The 23875-nt window shown below is 43.2% G+C and overlaps 1 protein-coding gene across 6 annotated transcripts in view; it reads right to left on the reverse strand.

The window, feature by feature from the left end:
* The window catches only part of SDK1 (sidekick cell adhesion molecule 1), a 574835-nt gene that overhangs the window by 55005 nt on the left and 495955 nt on the right, over positions 1-23875 (reverse strand). For 5 of the 6 annotated variants that reach the window (XM_020802390.3, XM_020802388.3, XM_020802387.3 and 2 more), the window contains 4 exons: positions 23760-23830; positions 19946-20084; positions 18936-18995; positions 15437-15538 (listed from right to left, as the gene is read on the reverse strand). In XM_020802390.3, the coding sequence (XP_020658049.3) occupies positions 15437-15538; positions 18936-18995; positions 19946-20084; positions 23760-23830 (372 nt within the window). The remainder of the gene's footprint in view (positions 1-15436; positions 15539-18935; positions 18996-19945; positions 20085-23759; positions 23831-23875) is intronic. The other variant, XM_020802389.3, reaches the window with a different exon arrangement.

Here is a 23875-nt window from a genome sequence, read left to right on the forward strand (position 1 = left end):
CCCGATGATGATACAGCCCTGGGTATTTGTTCCTCCTCTAGGTGCTTTCTTTCCAAGCGCTAACCTTCACGAGCCGCATTATTATAATAATATATTTTATATATGTTTTTTGCAATCTTGCTCTCTGGGGTTATAAAATAAAATAGTAATTAACACCCACTCAGCCTGACACCAACTATTTATTTTGTTCTAACTGTGCTGTTTCCATATTATCGCTGCCCACCCTGCCGTTAATGGAAATGTTAATAACCAGCGCCAGGTTGTTGTGACAGATGCTTGGGCTCATTATCAGAAATTCTTATTTACCGCTCCATTAAACGACAGAAACACACACCCAAAAGGAGGGGGGGAAAGGGGGTGGGGGAAGAAAAAAGAAATAAAGAATAAGAAACATTTCAATCAAAACTAACAGGAAGAGTTTTAAGAGATGCATTCATAATCCCAAGCATAAATAAAGTCTATGGGTTTTTGTCTTCGTTACTGGCCAATGCTTTGCAGAATTATTAGTGTACAAATGAAAAACAAAATGCAAAAAAATATTTTATTATAACAGATGACTGAATCATCATTTATTCACAGTCATTATTATTGCCCCTGTTGTCTTTTTAAGTCCAGTGACTAAGTCAGGCCACAGCATAAGTGAAAAAGCAAAAATACTCCATCTGCCCAGAAAACTCTGCTGTGGATTTCAATGGTTTTATATCCACTGATAGGCGTGCCGTTTTCCTGCCTCACACAAATGAGAATTCCATATAAGCACATATTAATATCTGAAAACAGCTGTCATTGTTCTAGAGGCAAGATCTCTCAGTCTTGCTTTGAATTTTCCAACAATAGTACGAGCACCCTAATCCAGGCACCCCGACTAAAGAACGTTGTAAATTAATCCCCAGACTAGCCTGTCTCTGGCGTGGATCATGACAAGAGATGCAACCTCACTAAGGAAATGAAGGGGAGTTAATGAATTTCTTTTGATTCCCTTTAGATTTTTTTTCAAAATATTTTTCCTTGAGGAAAAAAAGCCCACAATTCATTTCAATGTTTCTTCTAGATGAAATCTCTGTAGCATTAAAAAAAATTTTGGAAAGGCTCTTCACTGGTGATTCCAAGGCACCTCTTGAACTACAGTCCTCATCTGGATTAGACCCCCCCCCCCGAATGCACACATAGCTACGACTGAAAACAGTCATGCAAAGACCCATGACAAGGGAGTGCAAAGGATTTCAGGCTGGGCTAGATCCCTGATGTCAAGTAGAGGCAGGGCCTCCATCCTCCCCCAAGTGGATGGGCAGGCAGCTGCTCCACAGTCCTACCAGGCACCTATGCCTAATAAGACCTAGTAGGTATGCTCTATATAGGCACACCTATAGGATGGGATGACAGATTGCATTAAAAATCAGTTGTATGCGACAGCTACAGATGGGAAAGATTTTTATCTTCCAAATCCTCTTCCGCGGGGTGGCACACAGATAAACAGTGATACTTCTGATCAGTGACTGAAGAGGCAAACATTTTCCACCAGTGCATCAGCCAGCCTTGTTCCTGAGCCAATCCAGACAACACAATGATTAAAGCACCATAAGCTTGTTGACACTAAGCATGCCCACAGATGGAGACTCGCTGGCACCATTCCCGCTGGGAGCAATGGGGGGGGGGGAAGAAAAATTACAGCAGAGGGTTGGGTGAGGAGCTCGAAACCTTATTCTCTACATCTAGGTTTTCCTGCAAATTAATCTGCCTCTTTTTTTCCCCTTTGCTTTGGGTTTGGGCTTTTTGTTTGTTTGGTGCAATCCAATTTCCCTCGTGCAGTGTTCGGCCTGCCAGCTCTGATCGCTTGCTTTCTCTATATGCATGGTTTTCTTGATCAAATCCATGAGAAGTGTGTATATATTCTGGTCCCTTGGGACTCTGCATGCCTCAATTCCAGCAGGATTTGGAGTAGAGACTGCGAAACTGCCTGCTGTCCGAGCCAGCCCCTGTCTCTAGGTGAACGCTTGGGCAAAGGGGTCTGGAGATACAGTATTAGATCTGGCTGCTTCCATCAGATGTGGGAGGCTAGGGAGGGTGCCTCTGAATGTAGGGAGGTAAAAATTATGGTCAAATCAACAATCCACAGGTATTGTAAATAGACGTTGCCATCCCACCCTCCTGAATTATTTCTGTGGACACCCTTGATCAGCAGAGCTCCACTAAGAGTAATGGAAGGGTAAGACAAAAATCCATGATCTAAAGAAATCATCTATGGGTTCTTTGCCCATGTATTTCAGCAGAGTTCATGCTGAAGAAATGCGGCCACGGTTAATTTGCTTGTATGCTTTAATCCTAGCAACAGCGTGCTTCTCCCCAGCATACCGCCAACTTCAGGTTTCATCTCATCACCATTTATATTTCTATCATTTCCCCAAGTGACACCAAACCTGGAAAGTTAATTTCAAAAAGTAATTAGTTACAATTATGGGCACCAAGGGAAAACAATATTTTAAAAAAGCAATTCTTCATTTCCCTATGCCTCGGGAGTAAGCAAATATTTCTCTTGTCACTTTGGGAAAACAATTCCAAATGCTAAAGGCCACTAGCCTGTGAAACAAAAGTACACTTTACTTTTGACTATATCTTCGTCCCCTCAACCCCATAATACAGCACATACAAGCAGCCTGAGCCAGCACCTGAGTTATGAGATATTCTCCGTTCCTTGTTCAGCAAGGCTAGATCTAGGTAACAATAAGAATAAACAGTTACCGTTACATATCAAGACAAGCGAAGTTATCCCCCATTAAGATGCAAGTGCAATGCGGCATAAATGTAATATACTGGAAACTAGTTATAACATTCTTTCAGAGTTCTGGAGTGACACGAGGGGGGGTTGTGGTAAATTAAAGTGATGGCTAGACTCAGGTGATCAATACTGGGCCAAGGAAAAACAAATTAAAGGCGTGGGCTGAGGTAGGCTTTAGAAGTGGGCTGGCTAAGCATAACTCCTGCCTGTGGAAATAATACAGCGCTTGATAGATTACTCAATTTTTCAGGCAAGTTCTATATTTAAAGCACTGTCTGTAAATCAGGCTCACCCCAGTTGCATAGAGTATCACACGTACATCCTGTTTCAGCTCATCAGAAAACCCACGGAAGCCAGTGCCACTTCTCTACAAAAAATCTCCCGGTTTTGAAATTCTGATTTGCCACCTCGGGGTAGCAGGACCAGCTTGCAAGCCATTATTCCTCCCCACACCGTCCGCTGTGCACCAGCCCTTGCCAAAAAGACATCAAAAGTTTCCTAATATGATAAAGTCGGTTATGTAGCAAGGATTATGCGAACCGAAACTAGTATTAAACATGTACTCTTTGAAAAGCCACACTGGGATTTAATATGGTAGAAAACACAGTCAGGATCAGGCAGTAAACATATCTGAGAAGCTGGTTTGATTTTCATAACGTGTAGTCTCTACCTGCTTTTTTGAAAATACCAGTCTCTCTCTCTCTGTTTCTCTCTGTGCTTCTGGTACAGTAATTCTCTGCTTTTTCCAGACTGAGATCTACCTTTAATCCCAGTCTCCAACATGCCATCTTCATTTGTTTGTTTTAACTTTCTTTTACCAACTTTTTCTCTGTCTGAGTTCCTGCCGTTTATTAAATAATCTCACAACATGTATTTCTCTGTCTACTGCACTGTACGAGGAAACAACATAGTGAAAAAAATAATAATAATCGCAACAAAACAATGGCACAATATAAAGCCAGCAGACACTCCTATGCAGCACATGTGTTCAACAACTCTAGCCGCCTAGAGTAAACTGATTAGATAGGCGGGATATTAAATAAATAAATAAATAAATAAATAAATAAATAAATAAATAAATAAATAAATAAATAAATAAATAAATAAAAATAATAAATAAATAAATAAATAAATAAATAAATAAATAAATAAATAAATAAATAAATAAATAAACCCAAACCACCAAAGCAAGAGTTAAAATCACTCTGCAGGGACCAAACATTAAAAAAAGAGTAAAATACTTTTCAATCCTCAAAGAAGAGAAAGCCTTAACTTTGTGCTAAAAAGGAAGCAGAGCCGGCGTCGGGTGAGCTTCCTCTCTGGGAGAGCCTTCGAGAACCCCGGGACTGCCATGGAGAAAGCTCTCTTTCTTGCTAACACTTTTGGACTCTAGGGATCAGGGGACCCTTGAAGACAGGATTATGGGGATTAAGTGCTTGAGTTCTGCTTCGGGATCTACTGCAGCTTTTGTCTTACAGTTGCTAGTCTAGTTTAAAGAGGGTTTTGCTTTGCTTTCCAGTCTGTTCCTGCAACTCCTTTGAAGAATCACACAGAGAGAAACACTAGACCCCCCCTGCAGTAAACATCATGCATGCAGCAAGCTGTAGAATCAATTGATTTTTTAAAAAATCATCATCATGACCATAACTTCCCAGCAATGCCAAGAGGCAGGAGTGTAAAGGGAGGCAAGTAGTGGTGCCGTTCAGAAAGCCTTGGCCAAATTCATGAGCAAGTGCCCAGAGAGGACTCTGCCGGTCACAGGCTCAGATGCAGAATGAGCTTTGTGGGACAAATCTGTACTGTCCATGGAGGAGGAGGAGGCAGCACAGAAAATGGCCATATGTACCTAAAAACTTATGGAAAAGAAAAAGCATCCATCAACAGAAGTGAACAAACTCTAGAACAGGCAGGGTGAAATAAAATGGCTAATAGCAGCAGACAACAGAGACGAAGACCGAAAGGGTGCAGTCAAGGATGTTTTCAAATCCACCAGCCTTGCCCTCTTCCTGATTACTCCGTTTCACTTGCACTTCTAAAGGCTTTTTGTCTCCCTTCCGGCAGTCCGAACAGTCAAGAGATCAAGGAGGAGGCTTAGTTTACAATGGCTTGATTTGGGATCCCTCCTGTTTCATAAGAGCTCTTTTCCTAAAGATTTTGTTTGGACGGGGGAGATACTTCTGTAGGCCTTGGGATTCCCCCCTCCTGCTAATGTCTGCTCTGGTGTTGATATTTTGGCTGCATGAGGATCCAGACTCGCCTCTGAACTCCGGTAACAGAGTGAATGATTACACACAGTGTTTTTGAGGAATCCTGGGTTTTCCTGGAAACTGTCTAAGAAAACCCCTCACAGACTCATAGAAGGGTGAAGTTGGAAGGGGCCTATAAGGCCACCAAGTCCAATTCCCTGCTAGATGAAAGAATAAAAACCAAAGGATATATGTTAGATGGTTGTCTAAGTTTCCCTTGATTGCCTCCTGTGTTGGAGCACTCACCCTCTCTCTTGAGGTCATGGGTTTCATTACCGTACTGCTCTAACAGTTAGGAAGTTTTTCCTGATATTCAACTGAAATCTGGCTTCCTCTAACTTGAGCCCATTGTTATGTGTCCTGCACTCCGAGATGATTGAGAACAGATCCTGCCCCTCCTCTGTATGACAGCCATCCAAGTATTTGAAAAGTGCTATCCTATCTCCCCATAGCCTTCTTTTCTCAAGGCGAAACATGCCCAATTCTTTCAGTCTTTCTTCACAGAGCTTGGTTTCCTGCTCCCTGATCATCCTTGTTGCTCTCCTCTGAACTTGTTTCAATTTGGGTAGATCACCACCAACAAATACATCATTGAAAGACGTTTCACTTATCATTCTTACTAATCTTCCCCAGCAACATTTAGCTACAGTTAGCATTTAGAAAAATTGCTTTTTTTTTTACTACAACTCTCACAATCTCTTGTCCCATCCCAGCCAATGGCCATGTGGACTGGGGGAGTTCTGAGAAGTATAGTCCAAAAGTAACTTTTCCAAGATGCAAGGGCAGGGAAATATAGCTGGGAGGCCTGGGGAGGCAACCCATGCTAGCATACAGACAACCACCCAATTTAAAGAGAATTGGGTCAGCTTCTGCTCGAGAATTCAAACTAGTAATAACAGACTGTCCACCAGAGACCCTCATACATAAAAGGGATGATAGGCAACACGTTTAAAGATTAGCGGGTTTCCTGATGAGCAAGTGTTGAGAAATAAGTATTTTTGCCCAAATGTTCTCAAACAAGTGCAATTGGTGAAGTCTTTCTCAATATAATGAAAGGATTCCAGGTGATGAGTCATTTCCATTGAAAAGCAAGGGAAGGTTCTACTACAGCTTGCTATCTTGATTGACAGCCAAGAGCCAATCAATGAATGAGTGAACAATTCAAAGAGATTTGAATTGATGGCTTATTTTCCAAATGAAATCTTTTCCGTTTGACAATTGTCACCCAATTGGGTCTTTATTGTGCAAGAACATTGGTTTTCTCTCCCCCCCTTTTTTTGAAAAAGAAACTTCTTCTTTGTCTAGTTTATTCCAATTTCTCAAAAAACTGAAATTCCTGAGCTTGCTTTTCAACTAGGAACAGTAAAGACTACTGGAAGGGTTGTTTTCGCACACACGGTGAACAGGAAAGTAAAAATTTTCATTTCACAGGAAGACAATTATTTAAAAAACATATGGCGTGCTTTCCATATAAATTACAATAAGATGTGGTGATAGTGTTTGCAGGTTTAGATGATTGTAACCATTCAATGCTATCAGTGCATATGGCTTAGGTGGATACAAAAAAGCACCCCCCCCACCCCACTCCTGGCCAAGAAATATAACAATTCTAAAACGTGACATGGGGAAAACTGGTTGATGGTAATAAAGGATCATCTACATCTCTGTTCCATCCATGTTGGTAAAAAACACTGATAGATGCCAGGGCAACTTTACAGCTTCTGTGTCGGCTTCTCAGGTGACTATGGCTGGCTACTGTTGCAGCCAGAAAGATCGACCACAAAAGCTTTGGTGCACACTGGCCGATTCACGTATTCAGAGGGGCAACCAAGTAATAGTTGAAATTATATGGAAATAGCCTTTCAAGCAAACAGCAACTTAGGTATAACACACACTAGGCTTGAAGAGTTGGAATCAATGCAATTAGCTAACTGACTCATTTCACCTGAGCAGTTTAACATGGTTGCCCTCTCCTTCAGGGAACAGATTTTGGTATCAAAGGCTACTAATCAGACAGTGATTAAGAAGGGCAGAGTGAGATCACGTCCCCGTGACCTACCGGCACAAAAAGGAAATCCCAGGGTAATTTGCTAGTATCTTCTACAAGAACTCTTGATCTTTGCCTAAGGGAGCCTGGATAGTTTTTTTTAAAAGGAAATTCTGAATCATAGGATTTTACACAGTTGAAAAAAGGTAGGCTACACAGAAGGAAAACCCAAACAGTGAATATCTTTCCTTTAAAGAAAATTGATGCAGAGTCCCATGAAAATATATGAGACATTTGGGTGTGAATGTGCACACACAGAGAATCCAGCTGTTCCCCACCTAAGTGAAACAAAGAGTGAAAGACATCAAGGAGCCTATAATGACTATCTAGAATCACCATCTTATTTTAATCATTTATACATGGAGTTGGAAAGTCAGGCACGGAGGGCTAAAGATCATGAAAGCCCCTCATTATCTTGATTTAAGCTGTAGGTCTTCTAGTTTTCAAAGGCGGGATGACAAACTACATTCCAGCATGAGCTATATGTCTAGAAAAACAATTTAGCCTTGCCCATTCACTGGTGTTTTAAGAACAGAACTACTATTGTTTTTGGTTCCCTCTTTCCCTTTCCAAACAAATATTTTTTTCAAGCGAGAGGCAGTGGTGATGGATGTTTGCTCACACGCACAATTATTACTTTGCAGGAAAATGGACACACTCTGTCTGGAAGACATGGTCTGCTTGCTATGCTCCTGAATTACAAGCCGTCCATACAATTACGAATGGATGGCAACTGGGGAGTTAATCACGTGCTTAAACATCTCGTTAAACCAAATGGAGCTGAAAAGTGCTTAACCTGGGCAGTATTGGGCCCATTATGACTGTCCTCCCAGACAAATCCTCGGCGTGCGCCGCGCTGTCAAACAGCAGAGCTATGTCACAGATCTCTGCAGGTGCGCCTTTGCTTGCTCCCAAGGTGGGAATGCCGGGGGGGGGGCAAGGGGGCAGTCTGGTCCTCTGAAGTGGGAGAGGGGGGCCCACCGTGGGCTTCCGCACCAGCAGGCACTCACGCTTTGCGCTGCAACGTCTTGTCCTTGAAAGCAGCCCGCCTGCCCTCTTAGACTTCACCTAGAGCAACATATGGAGATTGACGGTTCTGCTTTTCCTCCTGCAGGTTGTAGAACCCATCAAGAACATCAATATTACATTTTTTTTTACAAAGGGGATGAGAGTGGAAGCTGTAAAGGATCTACGAGTGCCCATTTCGTTTGTAGCCATTATCTGTCACTGAAGAGCAAAACAGGGAATATTAAAGTAAATGCACGCTCATTTATTCCAAAAGCCTGTGACTATCCAATATTTCTGGGCAATTAAAAGTCTGGATGAGGTGCTTTCATATCTACTGATGGCTGAAAAAAAATGGTGACGAGAAGCTTGCTTTACTGCTGGCAGGCTGCCTTCGTTGTAGTTCAGGAGCGGCTGCTGAGTCAAGGTCTGCCTTATGTCTTCATTTGACGGTGCAGCTGGTTGCCTGACATGGATTCCTCATTCCCCTTATTTAGTCCAAGCCAGTTCAGAGTGACAGTCTCAACTTTCCCTTGGCAGCTTTAAGCCAAGATACCAGAGGGGGAATCACTTGCCTCCATATGTCCCTGCCACCTTCTAAGAGGGGTCTTTTCAGTGGCGAGACCCTGTCTGGCAGAAATCCCTTTGGAGACTCTCACCTAGCGCCTTGCTGGCAATTCTCCAGGGCCAGGCAAAGAGCTTTTTAATTTTAATTTTTTTTGTCAGAGTTTTGAAAACACTGTTGATCTGTTTTATTCTGATTGCTTCTTTGAGTTTTCTCTGGTTGGCTTGTTTTTACGATTTAGCTAGATTTACACCACTTTTTCAAGAAGGACAATATGCCGGTTGTGTATGTCTAGGTCTGAGTGAATCTTAATGATCAGTGATAATAATAACCATGCCCTCCATAGCTGTCCAACAACTTCCTGCATGCTTCCTCAGAAACCTGTTGACTTCTCAACTTCTCCCGTAATGATCTGCTTCGTGCTGTACATCAATAAGCACCCACCTACGCAGGCAGCTTACAGCTTGCTTTTTACTTCTCCAGTTCGTTTGTCAAGATTTGTGCAATGCCTTTCTGTATCAGAGACTCATCTGATATCTTCAGAAAGGTCAGAACCCATAAGGAGACCTAATAATAGTATACCTTCTCATTAAATTACTGTTGATTACAGCCCTAATTCCTTTTGTTTAAGCAAAGAAAGCCTGCTATTCTTTCTTGATTTCCTTTGGCAGGGAGTCAGAGATCATCTCCAATGGCCACTAGGGGGAGCTGAAGCTACTGCAAACTCAAACATCCCCAGAGCGCTTCTTCCCATGAAATCAATGGGAAATTAGCATACAATTGTTCTATTAAACTGCGGCAATACATGCATTCCAAATTGCTAGTTTTACGCTCTTTTCCCCCCTTTGCCCTTTCTAATGAAAGCCTCCTTCCATCACCCTTTTCATTTCCAAGCATTTCACCAAGGGAGAGAAAGCAAGAAAACAGAACTAGGAAAAGAAGTGCTCAATCAAGAGGGTAGATGACGGGTCGCCAGAGAGGGTGAGGCGGTCTGCTTCTGGCAGGGACACGCTCCAAACTGCAGGCTCATTTGCAATGTCGTAGGAAACTGGAAACAAGTCATGCGGAACCATCTGTACATGTAATCCTATCCGCCCAGCCCTGCCCAGGGGCACAGGCACACTTTCACTCTATCAGAAGGCAACCCAAAAATAGATTCCAGGAAATGGTGTTTAAACTGGCCTTCAGTGGGCTGGTTGGAAAATTTCCATTATCTGTATCTGGAGCTCCCCAAAAGGCTCAAAGTTGCTCAGAAAATATATCATGGTCTCTCTCTCTCTCTCTCTCTCTCTCTCTCTCTCTCTGTGCGTTTTGGGGGAGGGGGGCTGCTTTCAACCTGCTTCTTCCAAAGACTTGTATATCGCAAGGTCTTTGTGTGGGAGTCTAAGGCGCATGAGTAAAAGCAGAGGGATGCAAAGTCTGCTCTTGAAGGGTGATTGTGTGCCCCATAGTTTATGGCTGGATAGAACTGCAGCCAGATATGCTGGGTGTGTTGGGTAGCACCTCATCTATGGCCCACTTCTCTTGTGAAGCTGGAGTTAAGAGTTTCTGCCAGAGCAAAGAGCTACCAACCCAGTAAAGGTGCAGGTGAAGAGGAAGAGCTTGGATCCAGGCTATCAGCCAGCTGTCTTCCTGGTTTTGCACCTGTATTTGAGTCAACATAGATCCTTGCTTTTCCTCAGCTCCTGGGTGAAAGGGTCTCCTGGATCCATGTGGGCATTTCAACAATAGCTGTGAGTTCCTGGTCTGGCCTTCTGTTGTTTGTGCTGTGAAGATCCACAAGATTAGGGTTCTCGGACTGGAGCCACAGGTGGTTTCTGGAGGCCACCAAACGGCCTGGTGGTAGGATTCCCTCAAGCTGTCCTACTTCTTCTGTGGAAATGGGGTTCAGTGTGGTATTTCAACTCTCTTTGTCTGAGTGCTGACAGACAAACTGCTTCACAGATTTTGTAACTTCAGGAAACATCAACAGAGAAAGGGATGAAGAAACACACAGCCACATCAACCATGTCAAGGATCAAGAGGGATGGATGGCCTGAAGGCCAGCTCAGAATGTTTTGCTGCCTTTTCACGACACCCACAGTCTGTTGAGGGGGGCTATTGCTTCACTCTGCCTGACTAGTCTTTGCCACAACAAGTAACAGAGGGAGGTTCCCCATACAACACTGAAAAAGCTTAAAATGATCTCTCTTGAAATGGCTGAGTTTTCTCAAGAAATGGTCCAAGCCCAATGGGAGATAAAGAATCTGCATTTTCTGTTAAACCCCTGCCTCCCCTTCCAACTTTGCAACATGACAAAACAAGGCTCTTTGCTCAAGAGTTAAACAAGGAGTTGCTTCTGCTCCATGCAACATATTGAGTCATACGGAGCACTGCTTATGAGTAATATTAACAGCTTAATGAGCTGTTAATGAGGCACTCAGTCAGCTGCTTCAGCGTACAGTATGAAACCGGCACAAATTATCTCCCTGTATTTTCTGCCTTCCCAGCAGAGAATTAAGGGTGGCAGATAAACCTATCCTGCATATGTCTCAATCTGGACATTATTTCTCAGCAAATAGTTTAAAGAATCTATTCTGTGTTTGCAAGAACAAATTGGTCTTAGTGTAGAAAGTGGAATTTTTAAAAACATTACTATTCTCCACTTTAGCTAGTCCCTTTTCTAATGGATTCTAGTTCAGATTCAGAGACCCGCAAAAGCTGCAGTAGAATGAAGCCATGGACCATCTCACCACAATTATGGCATCACAGGCAGAACCATAGCTTCTGTGTTGTCTATTTGAATGCCTGGAACTTTTATTTCTTTCTTTCAAATGGATAACAGATAGGAAAGATTATGCCTATATAGGCACAGTAAGGTAAACGTAAAGGTTCCTCTTGACATTTCATCCCATCGTGTCCAACTCTAGAGTGCGGTGCTCATCCCCATTTCCAAGCCACAGAGCCAGCATTTGTCCGAAGATAGTTTCCGTGGTCACGTGGCCAGCATGACTAGACATGGAATGCCTGTTTACCTTCCCACCAAAGTGGTCCCTATTTATCTACTTGCATTTTATATGCTTTCGAATGGCTAGGTTGGCACGAGCTGGGACAAGTGACAGGGGCTCACACCGTTGTGTGGATTCGATCTTACGATGGCTGGTCTTCCGACCTTGCAGCCCAGAGGCTTCTGCAGTTTAACCCACAGCGCTACCACAGTAGAGCACAGTACCAAAACATAAAGAAAAGATGTTCTAACATATACTAAGGCACAACAACTTTGCATATACATATTCCTGTGTTTTGAATTTAGCAACCATCTGGAGAAGGTTGCTCTTTTTCTTGTGTACTCATGAAGCTGAAATTGTGTGCGCAGATAAGTATGAATTCCTTTCACATGCATGACTTTTGTAATGATGGCAGCACTGGCTTTTGCGCAGAATTCAGAGCCTTTTTCTGGCAACAAGTGAAGCAGAAGAAACTGCACGTCGGCAAGGGGGTGCCCTCTACTTCCACACTTGCTTTCCAAAGATTTGAGTGGCTCGTTTGTTGGACTGCAGCCAAGGATCCTTGCTGAGCCAAATGGGAGAGACAGAAGGAGTCGGCCCTCACAGACAGAATCATGGCATCTTCCGTAAATGCCCCAATTGGTTTCTAGAATTCCCACCCTATTCTTCAGGCTTCCTCCAAGAACTTTTTTTTTTTTTTAAAAAAAGGCCAGGAATCACAGAAAAACAGGATCTAGAGGACCTGCACACAGAGGTCCCTTGGCAGATTGAGAGGAAAGCATTGCAGCATACAAAGCAAAGATCGCAAAAAGCTTCCAGCTGGTTAAACAGACCTGGTGTCTTTCCCAGACTTGGTTTCCATCTTTACACTTTCCCTTTCAGCCAGAAATTTTGTTTACTTTCTGTCTCAGTGGGTAGCCTGTGCCCTCAGAGCACCTTCCTGCCTGTTCTTCGCCTGCCTATAAAAACCTGGACGCTGCTTCTGAAATACGGGGGCCGTTCCTCCAGCTACAGCTGTCAGAAAAGCAGAGCCTTCTGAGACCTGCAGGCAATGTTTCTAACACAAGTGGGAAAACAGCTGATGGGAAATAATAGCTTCAGTCCCTCCTGGGGGGCCTGTGCAGTTGGCGACAGCAAGGAGGAGGCGATGGGAAATAATTACCATTAACAGTAGGACAATTTGGGGCTCATTCAAAATAGGACAGAAGAAGAAGATTCAGGTCCCAGGCAGGGGACCCAAACCAGCTGTCCCTCCACCATGCAACTTCTGCCTGCCTTCCCTCGTGAAGCCCATGCAGGTCTCCCTTGCCCAGATAGGTCGTCGGCTTCGTCCAAAGAAAGCAGGACAGTCAGTGGCAGAGATTGGAAAAGGAGCCTGGTTCTTCTCGGGGCTGCTGCCTTCCAGAGCTCCTTCTCAAGAAGGGGGTGATTATCAAAGCTCATTATATTTGCTTTTTAGAAATTTAAAGGGGGGGAGCAGGTGGAAAGGGACCGAAGCAGACACATTTCCCTGCTCCTGTGAAGTGTGAAGGTTGTCAGTCTCGCTGTCAATTATAGTGATACATGTCATTCCCGCTGTCTCCTTCAAACCAGGGGATTTATCACTTTTTTTTTTAAAAAAAGGTTATTATTTCGCTGCATGTTTTACCTCTTTCTTTCACTTTACACAAACACTATTCATTTGGTAATCCACTGTATTTCCAGAAAAGGCGACACAGAACCAGCAGAGTGGGGGAGTCGATCAGTGTTAGAGGATGCACTGACACTTCCTCTTATTCACCTTCCCAAATAAGAGGTGAACTCCAGGTCTGTGGATTCTGGGGTGTGTGCGTGTGTGCGTGTGTGTGTAGTGTCGCAGTCTGGCAGTGACACAGTGACACACCTGGAAAGCCAGGGGCTCCCTCTCACCCAAGAAAAGGCTGCCTCTGGAAACCGAGGCGTGAGAATCCCAAGGAACACACTGGTAACCCAAGAGGTCACTGAGTGCCCAACACTTTTGCGATCAACCCTGCAGCCCAAGAAGCTGAGGTGTGCAAAGGACTGAGCCCTTAAGGAGAACAAACAGGGGCCACCAAAGACGATGGTACAACTGGCTCCCTTCGGAATCCCTGGGAGGTTTTTGATGGCCCTGCTGCTTGCTCATCAAAGTAAAGAGGCAAAACGTTGAATGTGAGTAGCATCTTAGAGACCCCTCTAGCTTTTAGACCAATCATAAAGTCTGAAAAGCTTTACTCCTCATCCCCCTTTGACCCCTCTCTGGCAGGAGGGCTTATCGGTTGCCTCTCTGCTGTGTGGCAGCCCCAGCCATAGAATGGTCAGAGGCCTCTCAGTCCAAGCAATCTGCTCCTCAGAGGAACTGCTAAATAGATACCTTAGGGGTATGGCATGGGTTGCCTCTCGTCCTTGACTATCAGCTCTGGAATTTGGCTATTAAGCCACATTATCAGTCTTTGATCTTCTTGATCTTCATGAAGCTTACAGATCAAGTAGATCGCTGCTTGCTATATGTAGAATTATGTCTACATTTTATTTCATTTTCCTTCCCCCCCCCTTCTTCTTCTTCTCTTTCACAAGTGGGTGATAGACCAGAAGGAGAATAATATACTAATGACACTGCAATAGTAAGAACCACCTCAGAGCACAGCTTTTCTGATAAATTTATGAAGTTGTAGTGAAAGATAACAGAAGATTACAGCAATGTTTGAAATGAAAAGGTCAGGAAGAGCTAATAGCTTGTCCAAGACCCAAGACATCATGAATTTAATGAAACGGTAATGAAAATAATTCTAGAATTTGAAATGAAACCTTTGCATGTTAAATATGAAATAAGAGGGTAACTGCAGTGAAGGAAAATTGAGTTGTACTAACTGGGAGCAGAGGTCAAATCTAACTCAGCGCCCCTTCTTCAACAGGGAAAGGCTGAGTGTAGAGCAAGGCAATGACACAGGAGCCCATACCCAGAAACCTCACTAACATGTTGAAATTAAGAGTTGCATCAGCTTTCACAACAGACCATCCACATTGGACTCAGCTGTCCAGGAGGGGGTCAGTGGCCAAAGGCATGGGGTGTTGTTCCCTGCCTGATGGGGACTGCAAAAATCAAGGACTTGGCCAAGCAAGAAACTGAAGTTCGGTTTTGCAACCACAAGAATTGCGCTTTTATAACAACATGAAAAATGAGACTGCAAAACCTGAACACCATACCCTGCCCTTCATTCTGTGCTTCCTTTGTGCAGCCTTAAATCACAGCTTGGAGAAATCAATTGGGATTACAGTTCCCAGAATCCATCAATCAGCATGACTAGGGGCATTTTGGGAGCTATCGTAAAAAAAGAAAGGAAAAAGAGGACCTTTTTATGCTCTGTCTTAAATATTGCACCCTTCCCCCGTTGTCTCCGCATCACCCTAACAGCCTGATTGCATCCACCTTGTCCGTGATCAGAAGTTAAGCAAGGCCAGACCTGATTAGTCTGGGACACAAGGCCATTCAAAAACGCGAGGGCTCTCCAGGTTGAGCTGGGGGGAAAACAGATGGAAATCCTGATGCCAACCAGGGATGGAATACTGGGGTAGGCAGATCAGCAGGTAGTAGAAGGCAGCTCCTTACATCCCATGCGTTTTGGATATATACAAGAGCCCTGCAGTGAGAAATTGGCTTTGAGGAGTGGCTGCTGAGATGACAAGGGGAATGTTTTGGCGCAGGCAAATTCACCCTAGATTGCCATCTCGGTTCTAACAATCTGATAGGGTTCATGGCTGGGAGATGTATTCAGATCTACTTTATAGGACACGAGCGGCTGATTTCCTTACCTGCTTCACCGACAAAGACTTCCACGGGAGCACTGGCAGGGCTCTCCCCAATGATGTTATATGCTGTCATTACAACTTCATACCGCTTGTACTTTTTCAGCTCTGGAAATGCAAATAATTGGGTTACAAGCCTGCATCGTCTTTAATGTGGCCTTTAAAAATCCTCAATAGACCCGAAGGAAAGGCAAATCAACTGTGAAATATCCAATCAGGGGGGCCGGCATGCAGGTGCTGGGCCTACACGAGGCACAATTATTTGGTTTTCATACCAGTTTAATAATACCCTTTCCCCCTGAAAATAAGACCTAACCTGAAAATAAGCCCTAGTATTATTTTTCAGGATGCTCGTCATAGAAGCCCTACTCCCAAATATAACCCCTAGTTAAGTGAAACCCGAGCCCTCCACCCTTGTGCAGCAACCAAAAGAAGATGACATGACTGTATACGAATAAATGTAGATGGTTGTACACGAAAAATAAAATAAAACACCACCTGAAAATAAGCCCTAATGCATTTTTAGGAGCAAAAATTAATATAAGACCCTGTCATATTTTCGGGGAAACACAGTAACTGTCAGAGTTTTCCTACAGAGAATATGGGAAACTGTACAATGTGGCAAATCAGCTGAGAAGTGTTGCATAGAGATCTTTAGATCTTCTCAAAAAGACTACAGTACACAGAGTTTCTTTAGGGGCAGAACAGGACAACTAAAATGATGACATGGTTGGAACAGTTTCTTTGGGAGGAAGAAAATGCTAAAGCTTCTAGAGCTTTTTTTAGTTTTCTTGGCTGGGAGGAGGAGAGTAAGGGGGAGCATGATAAGAGGTTTAGAAAATGATGCAGAGGGGTGGAAACTGGAGAAGGAAAGTAATACCAGAAGGCAAGTTAATCCACTGGAATGGGTTCATCCAGGACATGAAAGTCAAATGTCTTCTTCCCACTGCACCTATATCATTTATGAAGTTTTCTGGCATGGAAGATGATGTGGGCTACCATCAATTTTAAAAGGAAATTGGACACATTCATGGAGAAAGAAGAGAAAGTTTATCAGCAGCTAGTAGTTATGATGGCCAACTCGAATGGAGCTGTATGTTCAGTTCCCACTGTGCACCTGAACCAAGCTTTACATTATAGATAACTTATTATTGGTGCTAAAATCCCATTAGTCCTCAAAGGATGTAACTGAGGCAGGCTTGCATGTCTGAGAAATCAGAAGATGTTATAGCTTGGTGATCAGTCACAGGACAAAACAATAAATTTCAAATTTGGGGAAGCAAGAAAAGCAACTCCAGTTAAGGAATTCCGTCTTCTACTGACAGGTTATTGACAAGGTACAGTTGTGCCCTCAGCTGCTGTCAGCAGGAAGAGGGGAGCTATTGCCTGTAAGTCTTGCTTGAGATTCAGATGCAGGGATGCTGCAGTGCTGGGTTTCCCCCAGTCACCAGACATTGGACTAGTTCGCCTCTGGAATCTAGGGCTGCTCAATGTTTAAAAGATTCCTGGAAGGATAGGAAGCTGGAGGGGAAGGGAAAGACCCCCTGTCTCTCACCATGATTGTATCCTGAACACACAAACTTGAGAACAGCATTTAAAATCGTCAACCTGCCCACAGGCAACTGCTTTGTGAACTGTGATGCAGGGATTTATCAATGAGCAATGTAGAAAAAGAAATGACAGCAGTAAGAAACCAGGGAGGAGAGATGCATGGAAAGAGGGGTGCGTATGAAAAGAACTCCTGCATTTTTGTAATGAATAACCAAAAGCATGACAGGAAAGAGAAACACTTGCATCTATGCACCATCTCAGAGGCCCATAGATGCTTGCAACTCTAGGATCTACATATTTAAATTGAGGCCATTTACGTATTTTACAAGGTTGGCCTATCTGGGAGAGTCTGCAAGCAAAATAGCAGACTGATAGCTAGGGAGGAAAGATTGTGAAATTTTCAGGTTCTTTACTTGCAAATCAGTTTACCTGGTACATGTGAGTTACTCTTCAGCCTCAGCAGCACCACGGTTCACTGAAAACCTTCAGCCCAGGAAAGTCGCCATGAGATTAATAACAAACCTTTCTAATTTCAGATTTCCTGAACTATTTACATGTATTCTGCCCACGTATTTGAGTCTACAGAACACTGTGTTGTTGCCTGCCGGTTTCAGGTAGACAGACAGCTGATGGTATCTGATTTACTGCTTACATTTCACCAGCGTAATAAATAAAAATGTCTCTGATATATTGTAGGAAAGTAGCATTTTTATGGGGTGTGAAACCCCTGCCAGTTCATACAAGAGAGCATTTTTTCCCCTTCTGCTGCAAGGGATGATACTTTGTCAAGGCAATATGGAAGAGAAGGGTATTGCTGAAGCAGAACCACCTAGACACTGGAATGAATTCATGAAAAGTTCATAGGGGCTGGGAATTTAGTATATTTAGTGAGGAAGACGAACAGAAGTTCTGAGTTTGAAGTGGGGCAGTGTTTTACGATGGAGGAAAGCAATCCCATAATGATAGCATGAGAAAGTGGATCCAATGTTCAATACCAGATCCAGTTCAATTTGTCACATCTCATGGCAATCATGATGCAAGAGACCAGCAATCTTGCACACTCTTCAGGAGCGATTTCCAGCCACTGGGAACTAAAAAAGTTTTCCTTATAATGTCTCTACTACATTTTACTAATGTTAAGGGATTAATGATGTTTTAATTTTGTTGCTTAGTTTTGTAAGCTGCTTTTTTGACAAAAGGATCATCGCTATAGTCACCACCGTCCAGTGGTTTGTTCTGTAAAAGCAGCTATAGTGCATGATGCACTGATGTGAGAGAGTTGGAACCCCGTTTGCAGATAACCTACCTTGGACACAAAAGGCCGAGGGTAACTGGAGAATGTCAGACCTTTTAGCCAGAAGCCCCCAAATCCTGTGTTACACTTCACTATCAAAGATCAAAGATTCACAGAGTGGCAAGGATAAAAGGAATCCCGATTTGGGTGGTCAAAAACCATTAGCGACTTTCTCAGCTTTACTCTAAGTGGAAAAGTGTATTCAGCAAACCCATTCTTATCAAAAACCGAGTAGCCTTTGAACTAACTAAGCCCATTAGGTTTATTTCCAAGAGGACACATCCTTGAGCGGTGTGCAAACCTTATCCATCTCTCTTCTGACTTTGCCCAGTGCTAGCAGAGATACCCAGTCATTCTTGGCAATTAGAAATATTGTTGAGTTCCATAAAACTTTCCCAATGGTCTGGGAAATATGGAGCAAGTCAAACTGCTGCACAGGTTTTGCCATTAGACTGGTCAATTTATGAGAATCAGCATGGCTCCACCAGATAAGAATTGCTAAGAAAATATAGAATTCTCTTGTTCCATCACCAGGAAATCTGAACCACTAGCAGCAGCCCATCCTGGGGGAACCAAAGGATCACTCGGAACCTGTATATTCTTCAAGAATTATGAAGAGCTGCCTCTCACAACACACCACATCTGTACGCAGACACTTACGTGTTAATTCACATGTTGTTAACACAGAGCTGCTGTTCACTGTCTTGAAGCTGCTTTGGGCTATTCAGGGTAAGCAAAGCAGAAAATTGTTAGAGTGCAAGGAAAACCGTTATTGCAGATGATATACAGCGCAGGCAGAGGGAAATGATGCGGTACACACATAGACAGCTTTAGGCTCGAGGACGGTACCTTGACAGGCAATAAAAGCCACATCACTTCCTTGATAACATGCCAAGAGACCATCAGTCATGAAGGCTTGCCCAGTTTCCCCACCCATAAAGAAAAGGCACACGAATGGCAATGTAAGGGAATGTAAAAAGCAATTAGCAGTGTTTGAGCCAACAAGCCTGGCCTGGAGAAAGGATTATTCCCCAAGATTCTTCTATGCTCTCCAAGTTTGAATGTGTAGTGAATTTGTTATAGAAACTATATACTTAGGACTGACAGAAACACACACATACACAGGAGAAACCCTGAAATTACTTGTGTTGGTTTTATTTATTTTTCATGGAAGGCTGTAATATGGCTGGAGAACAGCACCGCTCTCGGCACAGCAGGAGACGTCATAACTCCACGGTTTGGATAAGGCTTTCTGTTTTCCCCTCAACCCTTTATTCTCCCTTCTCGATCGATAAAGCCCTTAATTTGATAGACTAGGGAAGTGAGTTTTGGACACCTGATTTACTAGCAGGATAGCCACAAGATGGAAAGAGCAGAAAGCAGGAAGTAATTGGGGATGGGGTATATCAGCGGAGAGAAAAGAGGGAAAAAATGTCTGCCTTTGGAAACACTGTAAACCTATCGGCTAGTCATCAGAGAGCCTAGAATAGAGGACCGCAGAGCACATACAAATCTCTCTTCTCATTAGCTACAGTTAACATCTGTCCTAGCTTCACGCAAGTGTCAGATAATTCAGCCTCCTTTCTAGTGCCCTCACTACTGAATGCTGGGGATGACAAATAGCTTTTACTGGATTAAGAGCAGGAGGACAGAAAGGACAAGCTACTCACGTGTAAGCTCTGCTCGTAAAGCTGATGGGTTCTTCATTATCTTGGACTCTGATCCTGATCCTGTGCTTTCATATTCCAACTCCCGGTAATAAATGCGATATCCCAAGAGAAGGCCATTCAAGCTCTCTGCCTTTGGAGGCTGTAAGAAGTTCCCATGAAACAATACATTAGAGTTATGGGTACAATGCATGCATGTCTAGATTTGTTTTGAAGCCATATGAATCTACCCCAGCCATTCTCAACCTGCAATTCCCAGAAGCCTTCACCATCAGCTGTGCTGGCCGGGCTTCCTGGGAGTTGCAGTCCAAGAACACCTGGGTTACGCAAGGTTGGGATCCATTGGTCTAGAAGACTAAAGCAGCCCTTGATAACTGAAGCTACTGGCAGTTGCTGGGGACACAACAAGATCAAGCATTCTGCTCATGCTGTTATCTATCCCAGTTTCTTTCTACAGGCATGAGACATTTATTGCTACTTCCAGACAGAGTTGACAATTAGTGGTGCAGTGGTAAATTTGGAAGGGCAGGGGTACATCACAGACTGATCAAGGGTGTTTCCACCAAGGGTGTTACATCAGATATAAGCCCAGCTGATATACGGATCCAGGTAAACAATTTCAACCCAAACTTCACAGACTTAATATGCCATCCCATCACCCATTCTCCCATCAGTTTCAAATGTGAGCATTGCATTCTTTGAGACAGGGAATTGAGGGAGAACCTTTTTTCCATAAAGATCTCATGAACATTTTCTTGTGTTACTCCCGCACACAAAGAGGTATTGATGATAATCATGATTGAATCATATTCTCAAGTGGAACTATGATATCATTCCATGGAGGGTTTAATAAGCCCTTGGGGATAGATGCTACATAGCAGTATTTCCTTGCTACCATGAAGAAGCTACACAGATGACCCAGCTATGAACAAATGGGTCTACATGGTAAGTCTTTGCTTGATGTATAAAACATGCAGGTCTACACTGTTGGCAATCTCTTCCATGTCCCCAGCATATTAACTTGACTCCAGAATAAATATGACTCTGAGTGCCACAACCAGTTATGGAATCTTCTCTTATTCTGATGAACCTCAATGCTTGAAATCATTAATTAAAATAATTTAAGTTCCCCATAATTCAGAAGCCAAAGAGCTTTTTGTTTTTAAAGTATTTTTAAACGTGTCATGGAGTCTGGTGAAGAATACCTTTCAGTCCAGCGCTATGAATTTTGCTGGAGACTAAGTTTCTGAACAGCCTGGAGCACACATCCTCAACATTCAGTTAATTAGAAATCTGAATAAGAATGAAGGCTGTTTGCATGGAGCTGTCTTGATCAAAATCTATGCAGGTACATGCAGCCAGTTCAATTAACTAGTCATTTTAGATAATCAGCATCCTGATACTAAGGGTCCCACAGCAACTCCCCCCCCCCCATTACTTTCTTTTCCTCTCCTTTTATAAAAGCTTCCAGATTCATATCAGGTCCCCATTCAAAAGAGAGCAAGTAGGCTTCTCTCCAGAGCTCAGATCTTATAACAGAATCAAAAGCTATTAAGATACCTGGCATAAAGAGGCCAAGGAGATAAATGGCCTGGGATGATCTTTCCTCTTTGCCTTGATAATCATACTTCTGCCTTGGCAAATGTATTCTGTGGAAAGGTCAGGGCATCCTGCTCTTATCTGTCTCCTGGACAGAACTCAGCATTTGATGTAATGGATTATTTAGGATTTTCTGTCTTGTTCTAAGACTAGCAAGCGGGGGATCTAAAGTGATGATGATGAGTGGCATCCAGTGAGGTTTACAAAAACAATAAAAAGACTTTGTTTATATTGTACAATGTGAACCTTTTAAAAAAAAAATCACTGGAGGCAACAAACTGGAATGAAGCATTCCAGTTAGCTTTACTACCAATAAGATTTTAGAAATCAATCCACATAACCACTGCCTTATCAAAAAACACCCTCTGCATTCATGACGATGTGGGTTTCCAACAATCCCCAGAAAAGCTTAAAGCATCAGCATCTAATTGCACTTTGTACGTTTGCTAGGAAACCATTAAAATATCATCCTACATGGGAATGCAACCTTTGTTCTGCTTGTGTTTTCACAGCATTGAGCTGGAGTGTGAGCTTATTTTACATTTTTCATTTGAAAACTATGGCATGTCTAAACTGCTGAGTATCCAAATAACAGAAGCGTAGTAATGACATGTAATTGCCTTCAATTCTCTTGACGTGGCTCAGGTGCACCTATCCCATTATGGCTTCATAAAATAAAAAGCACCCAATTATCTAAACTACTACCTATTTCACATTCATTATTCACCTGATATCCGTCAACGGGATCAACCTTTGTTTCCTACATGCACTGCTTCATTGTATTCTGCCTCAAATTCCATCCCTAGAGGGTGGATTACCAATTCACACCTATGCAGAGTTCCTCGTGATACAGCCACCTTGCCTCTCATGTGTTCTGTGTGTTGTAACAGAGAGTTATTGAGACTCCGTGGCGCAGTGGTTAAATTGCCGGACTGCAGCCAAAACTGTGCTCACAACCCGGGGTTCAATCCCAGGTAGCCAGCTCAAGGTTGACTCAGCCTTTGATCCTTCCAAGTGCCCAGCTCACTGGGGGGGGGGGATGTCAATGTGTAACTTGCATCATTAACTTGTAAACCACCCAGAGAGTGCTTGAAGCGCTATGGGGCGGTATACAAGCAGCACGCTTTGACTTATTACTATGTGAGTCAGGTCTTTTGAGCACTTTTGTGCAGACTAAGCCTCTCCATAAGGGACAGACTCAACATCTGAGATACACTTTGTGATATGGCAGCAACTGTAGTAGATATCTTAATGCAAAATTGTTCCAGCCCGAAGGGAGCCTGTGTGGTTTGGTTTCCAAGCCAATTTTACTGTGATGCAGGGTCTTAGCCGAAGGCCAAATGACACACAACAGACACTCCTTGAGTGTTGATCCTGTATGAACTTCACACAAGCTTTTCTTACCTCCCCCCAGTTCGCAAATTAGCTTGCTTTCCTTTTGTGATTGGTTGTCAAAATGTACACACCTTCTTCATTTGCCCTCCTGATTTCTCAGACAAGCAAACTTGCCTAGATTACTTCCCTGGAACACTCAGATGATTTCAGCACTGATGGCTTATCTGTAGCATCTCTTTTAGTTCTTAAGAGCAGCCACTCCCATCCTGGAGATCTTTGGATCTATTAGACTGGAGATCCTACCACGTTCATCCAGCACGCGTGTTCTGATTCGGCAGGGCTGACTGAGGCAGCCAACTATGCTTATCTGTACCTGTACCCTGTACAGGAAGCCACTACTTCCTGTCAGAATCAACTATCTGTGGTGTGCTGGTAAATTTGGAAGTGTTCCTCATAACAATCTGCCTCACACGAGAAGAATGCAGAAATGCCGGCAGCTGAATTGGTCCGTATCAACAAAGAGCACATTTTTTGTAAATTTAATGATTCTTCATTGCTCATTCACGACCAAACAGTTCTCAAATATTTTGCACTGCAAGGGGAATGGCTTATGACGACATACTACTGTTTAGAAAATCTATGTCTCTCTTGGCTATTGAGAGGATTGCAGCTAAGTTCAAAGGCAAAGTCTGAGGCAGATGGCAGGTCATGTCATGGACCTTGCTATTCAGATAGTCCCAGGGTTGATGATCCTCCAATAGTCTGTCCAAGGCTGTTTCCTTTCCCCACTTCTCTGTCCTAAGCCAAGAAACCAGACTCCTCTCCCCCCTCGCCACCCTTTTTCTTCTAATCCAAAGAGCAGAATATTTTATATTCTACCAACCTGCCACTGGACAAGGACCGAAGATGTTGTGTGTGGGGTCACAGACACAGAACTTGGGGGCTCCCCTGGAACTAAAAGAAAAAGAAAGAGAAGAAGGCCAGATATATATATTTCAT

The sequence above is a fragment of the Pogona vitticeps genome, chromosome 13 (assembly GCF_051106095.1).
Source record: "Pogona vitticeps strain Pit_001003342236 chromosome 13, PviZW2.1, whole genome shotgun sequence".
In the NCBI taxonomy this organism is placed as follows: domain Eukaryota; kingdom Metazoa; phylum Chordata; class Lepidosauria; order Squamata; family Agamidae; genus Pogona; species Pogona vitticeps.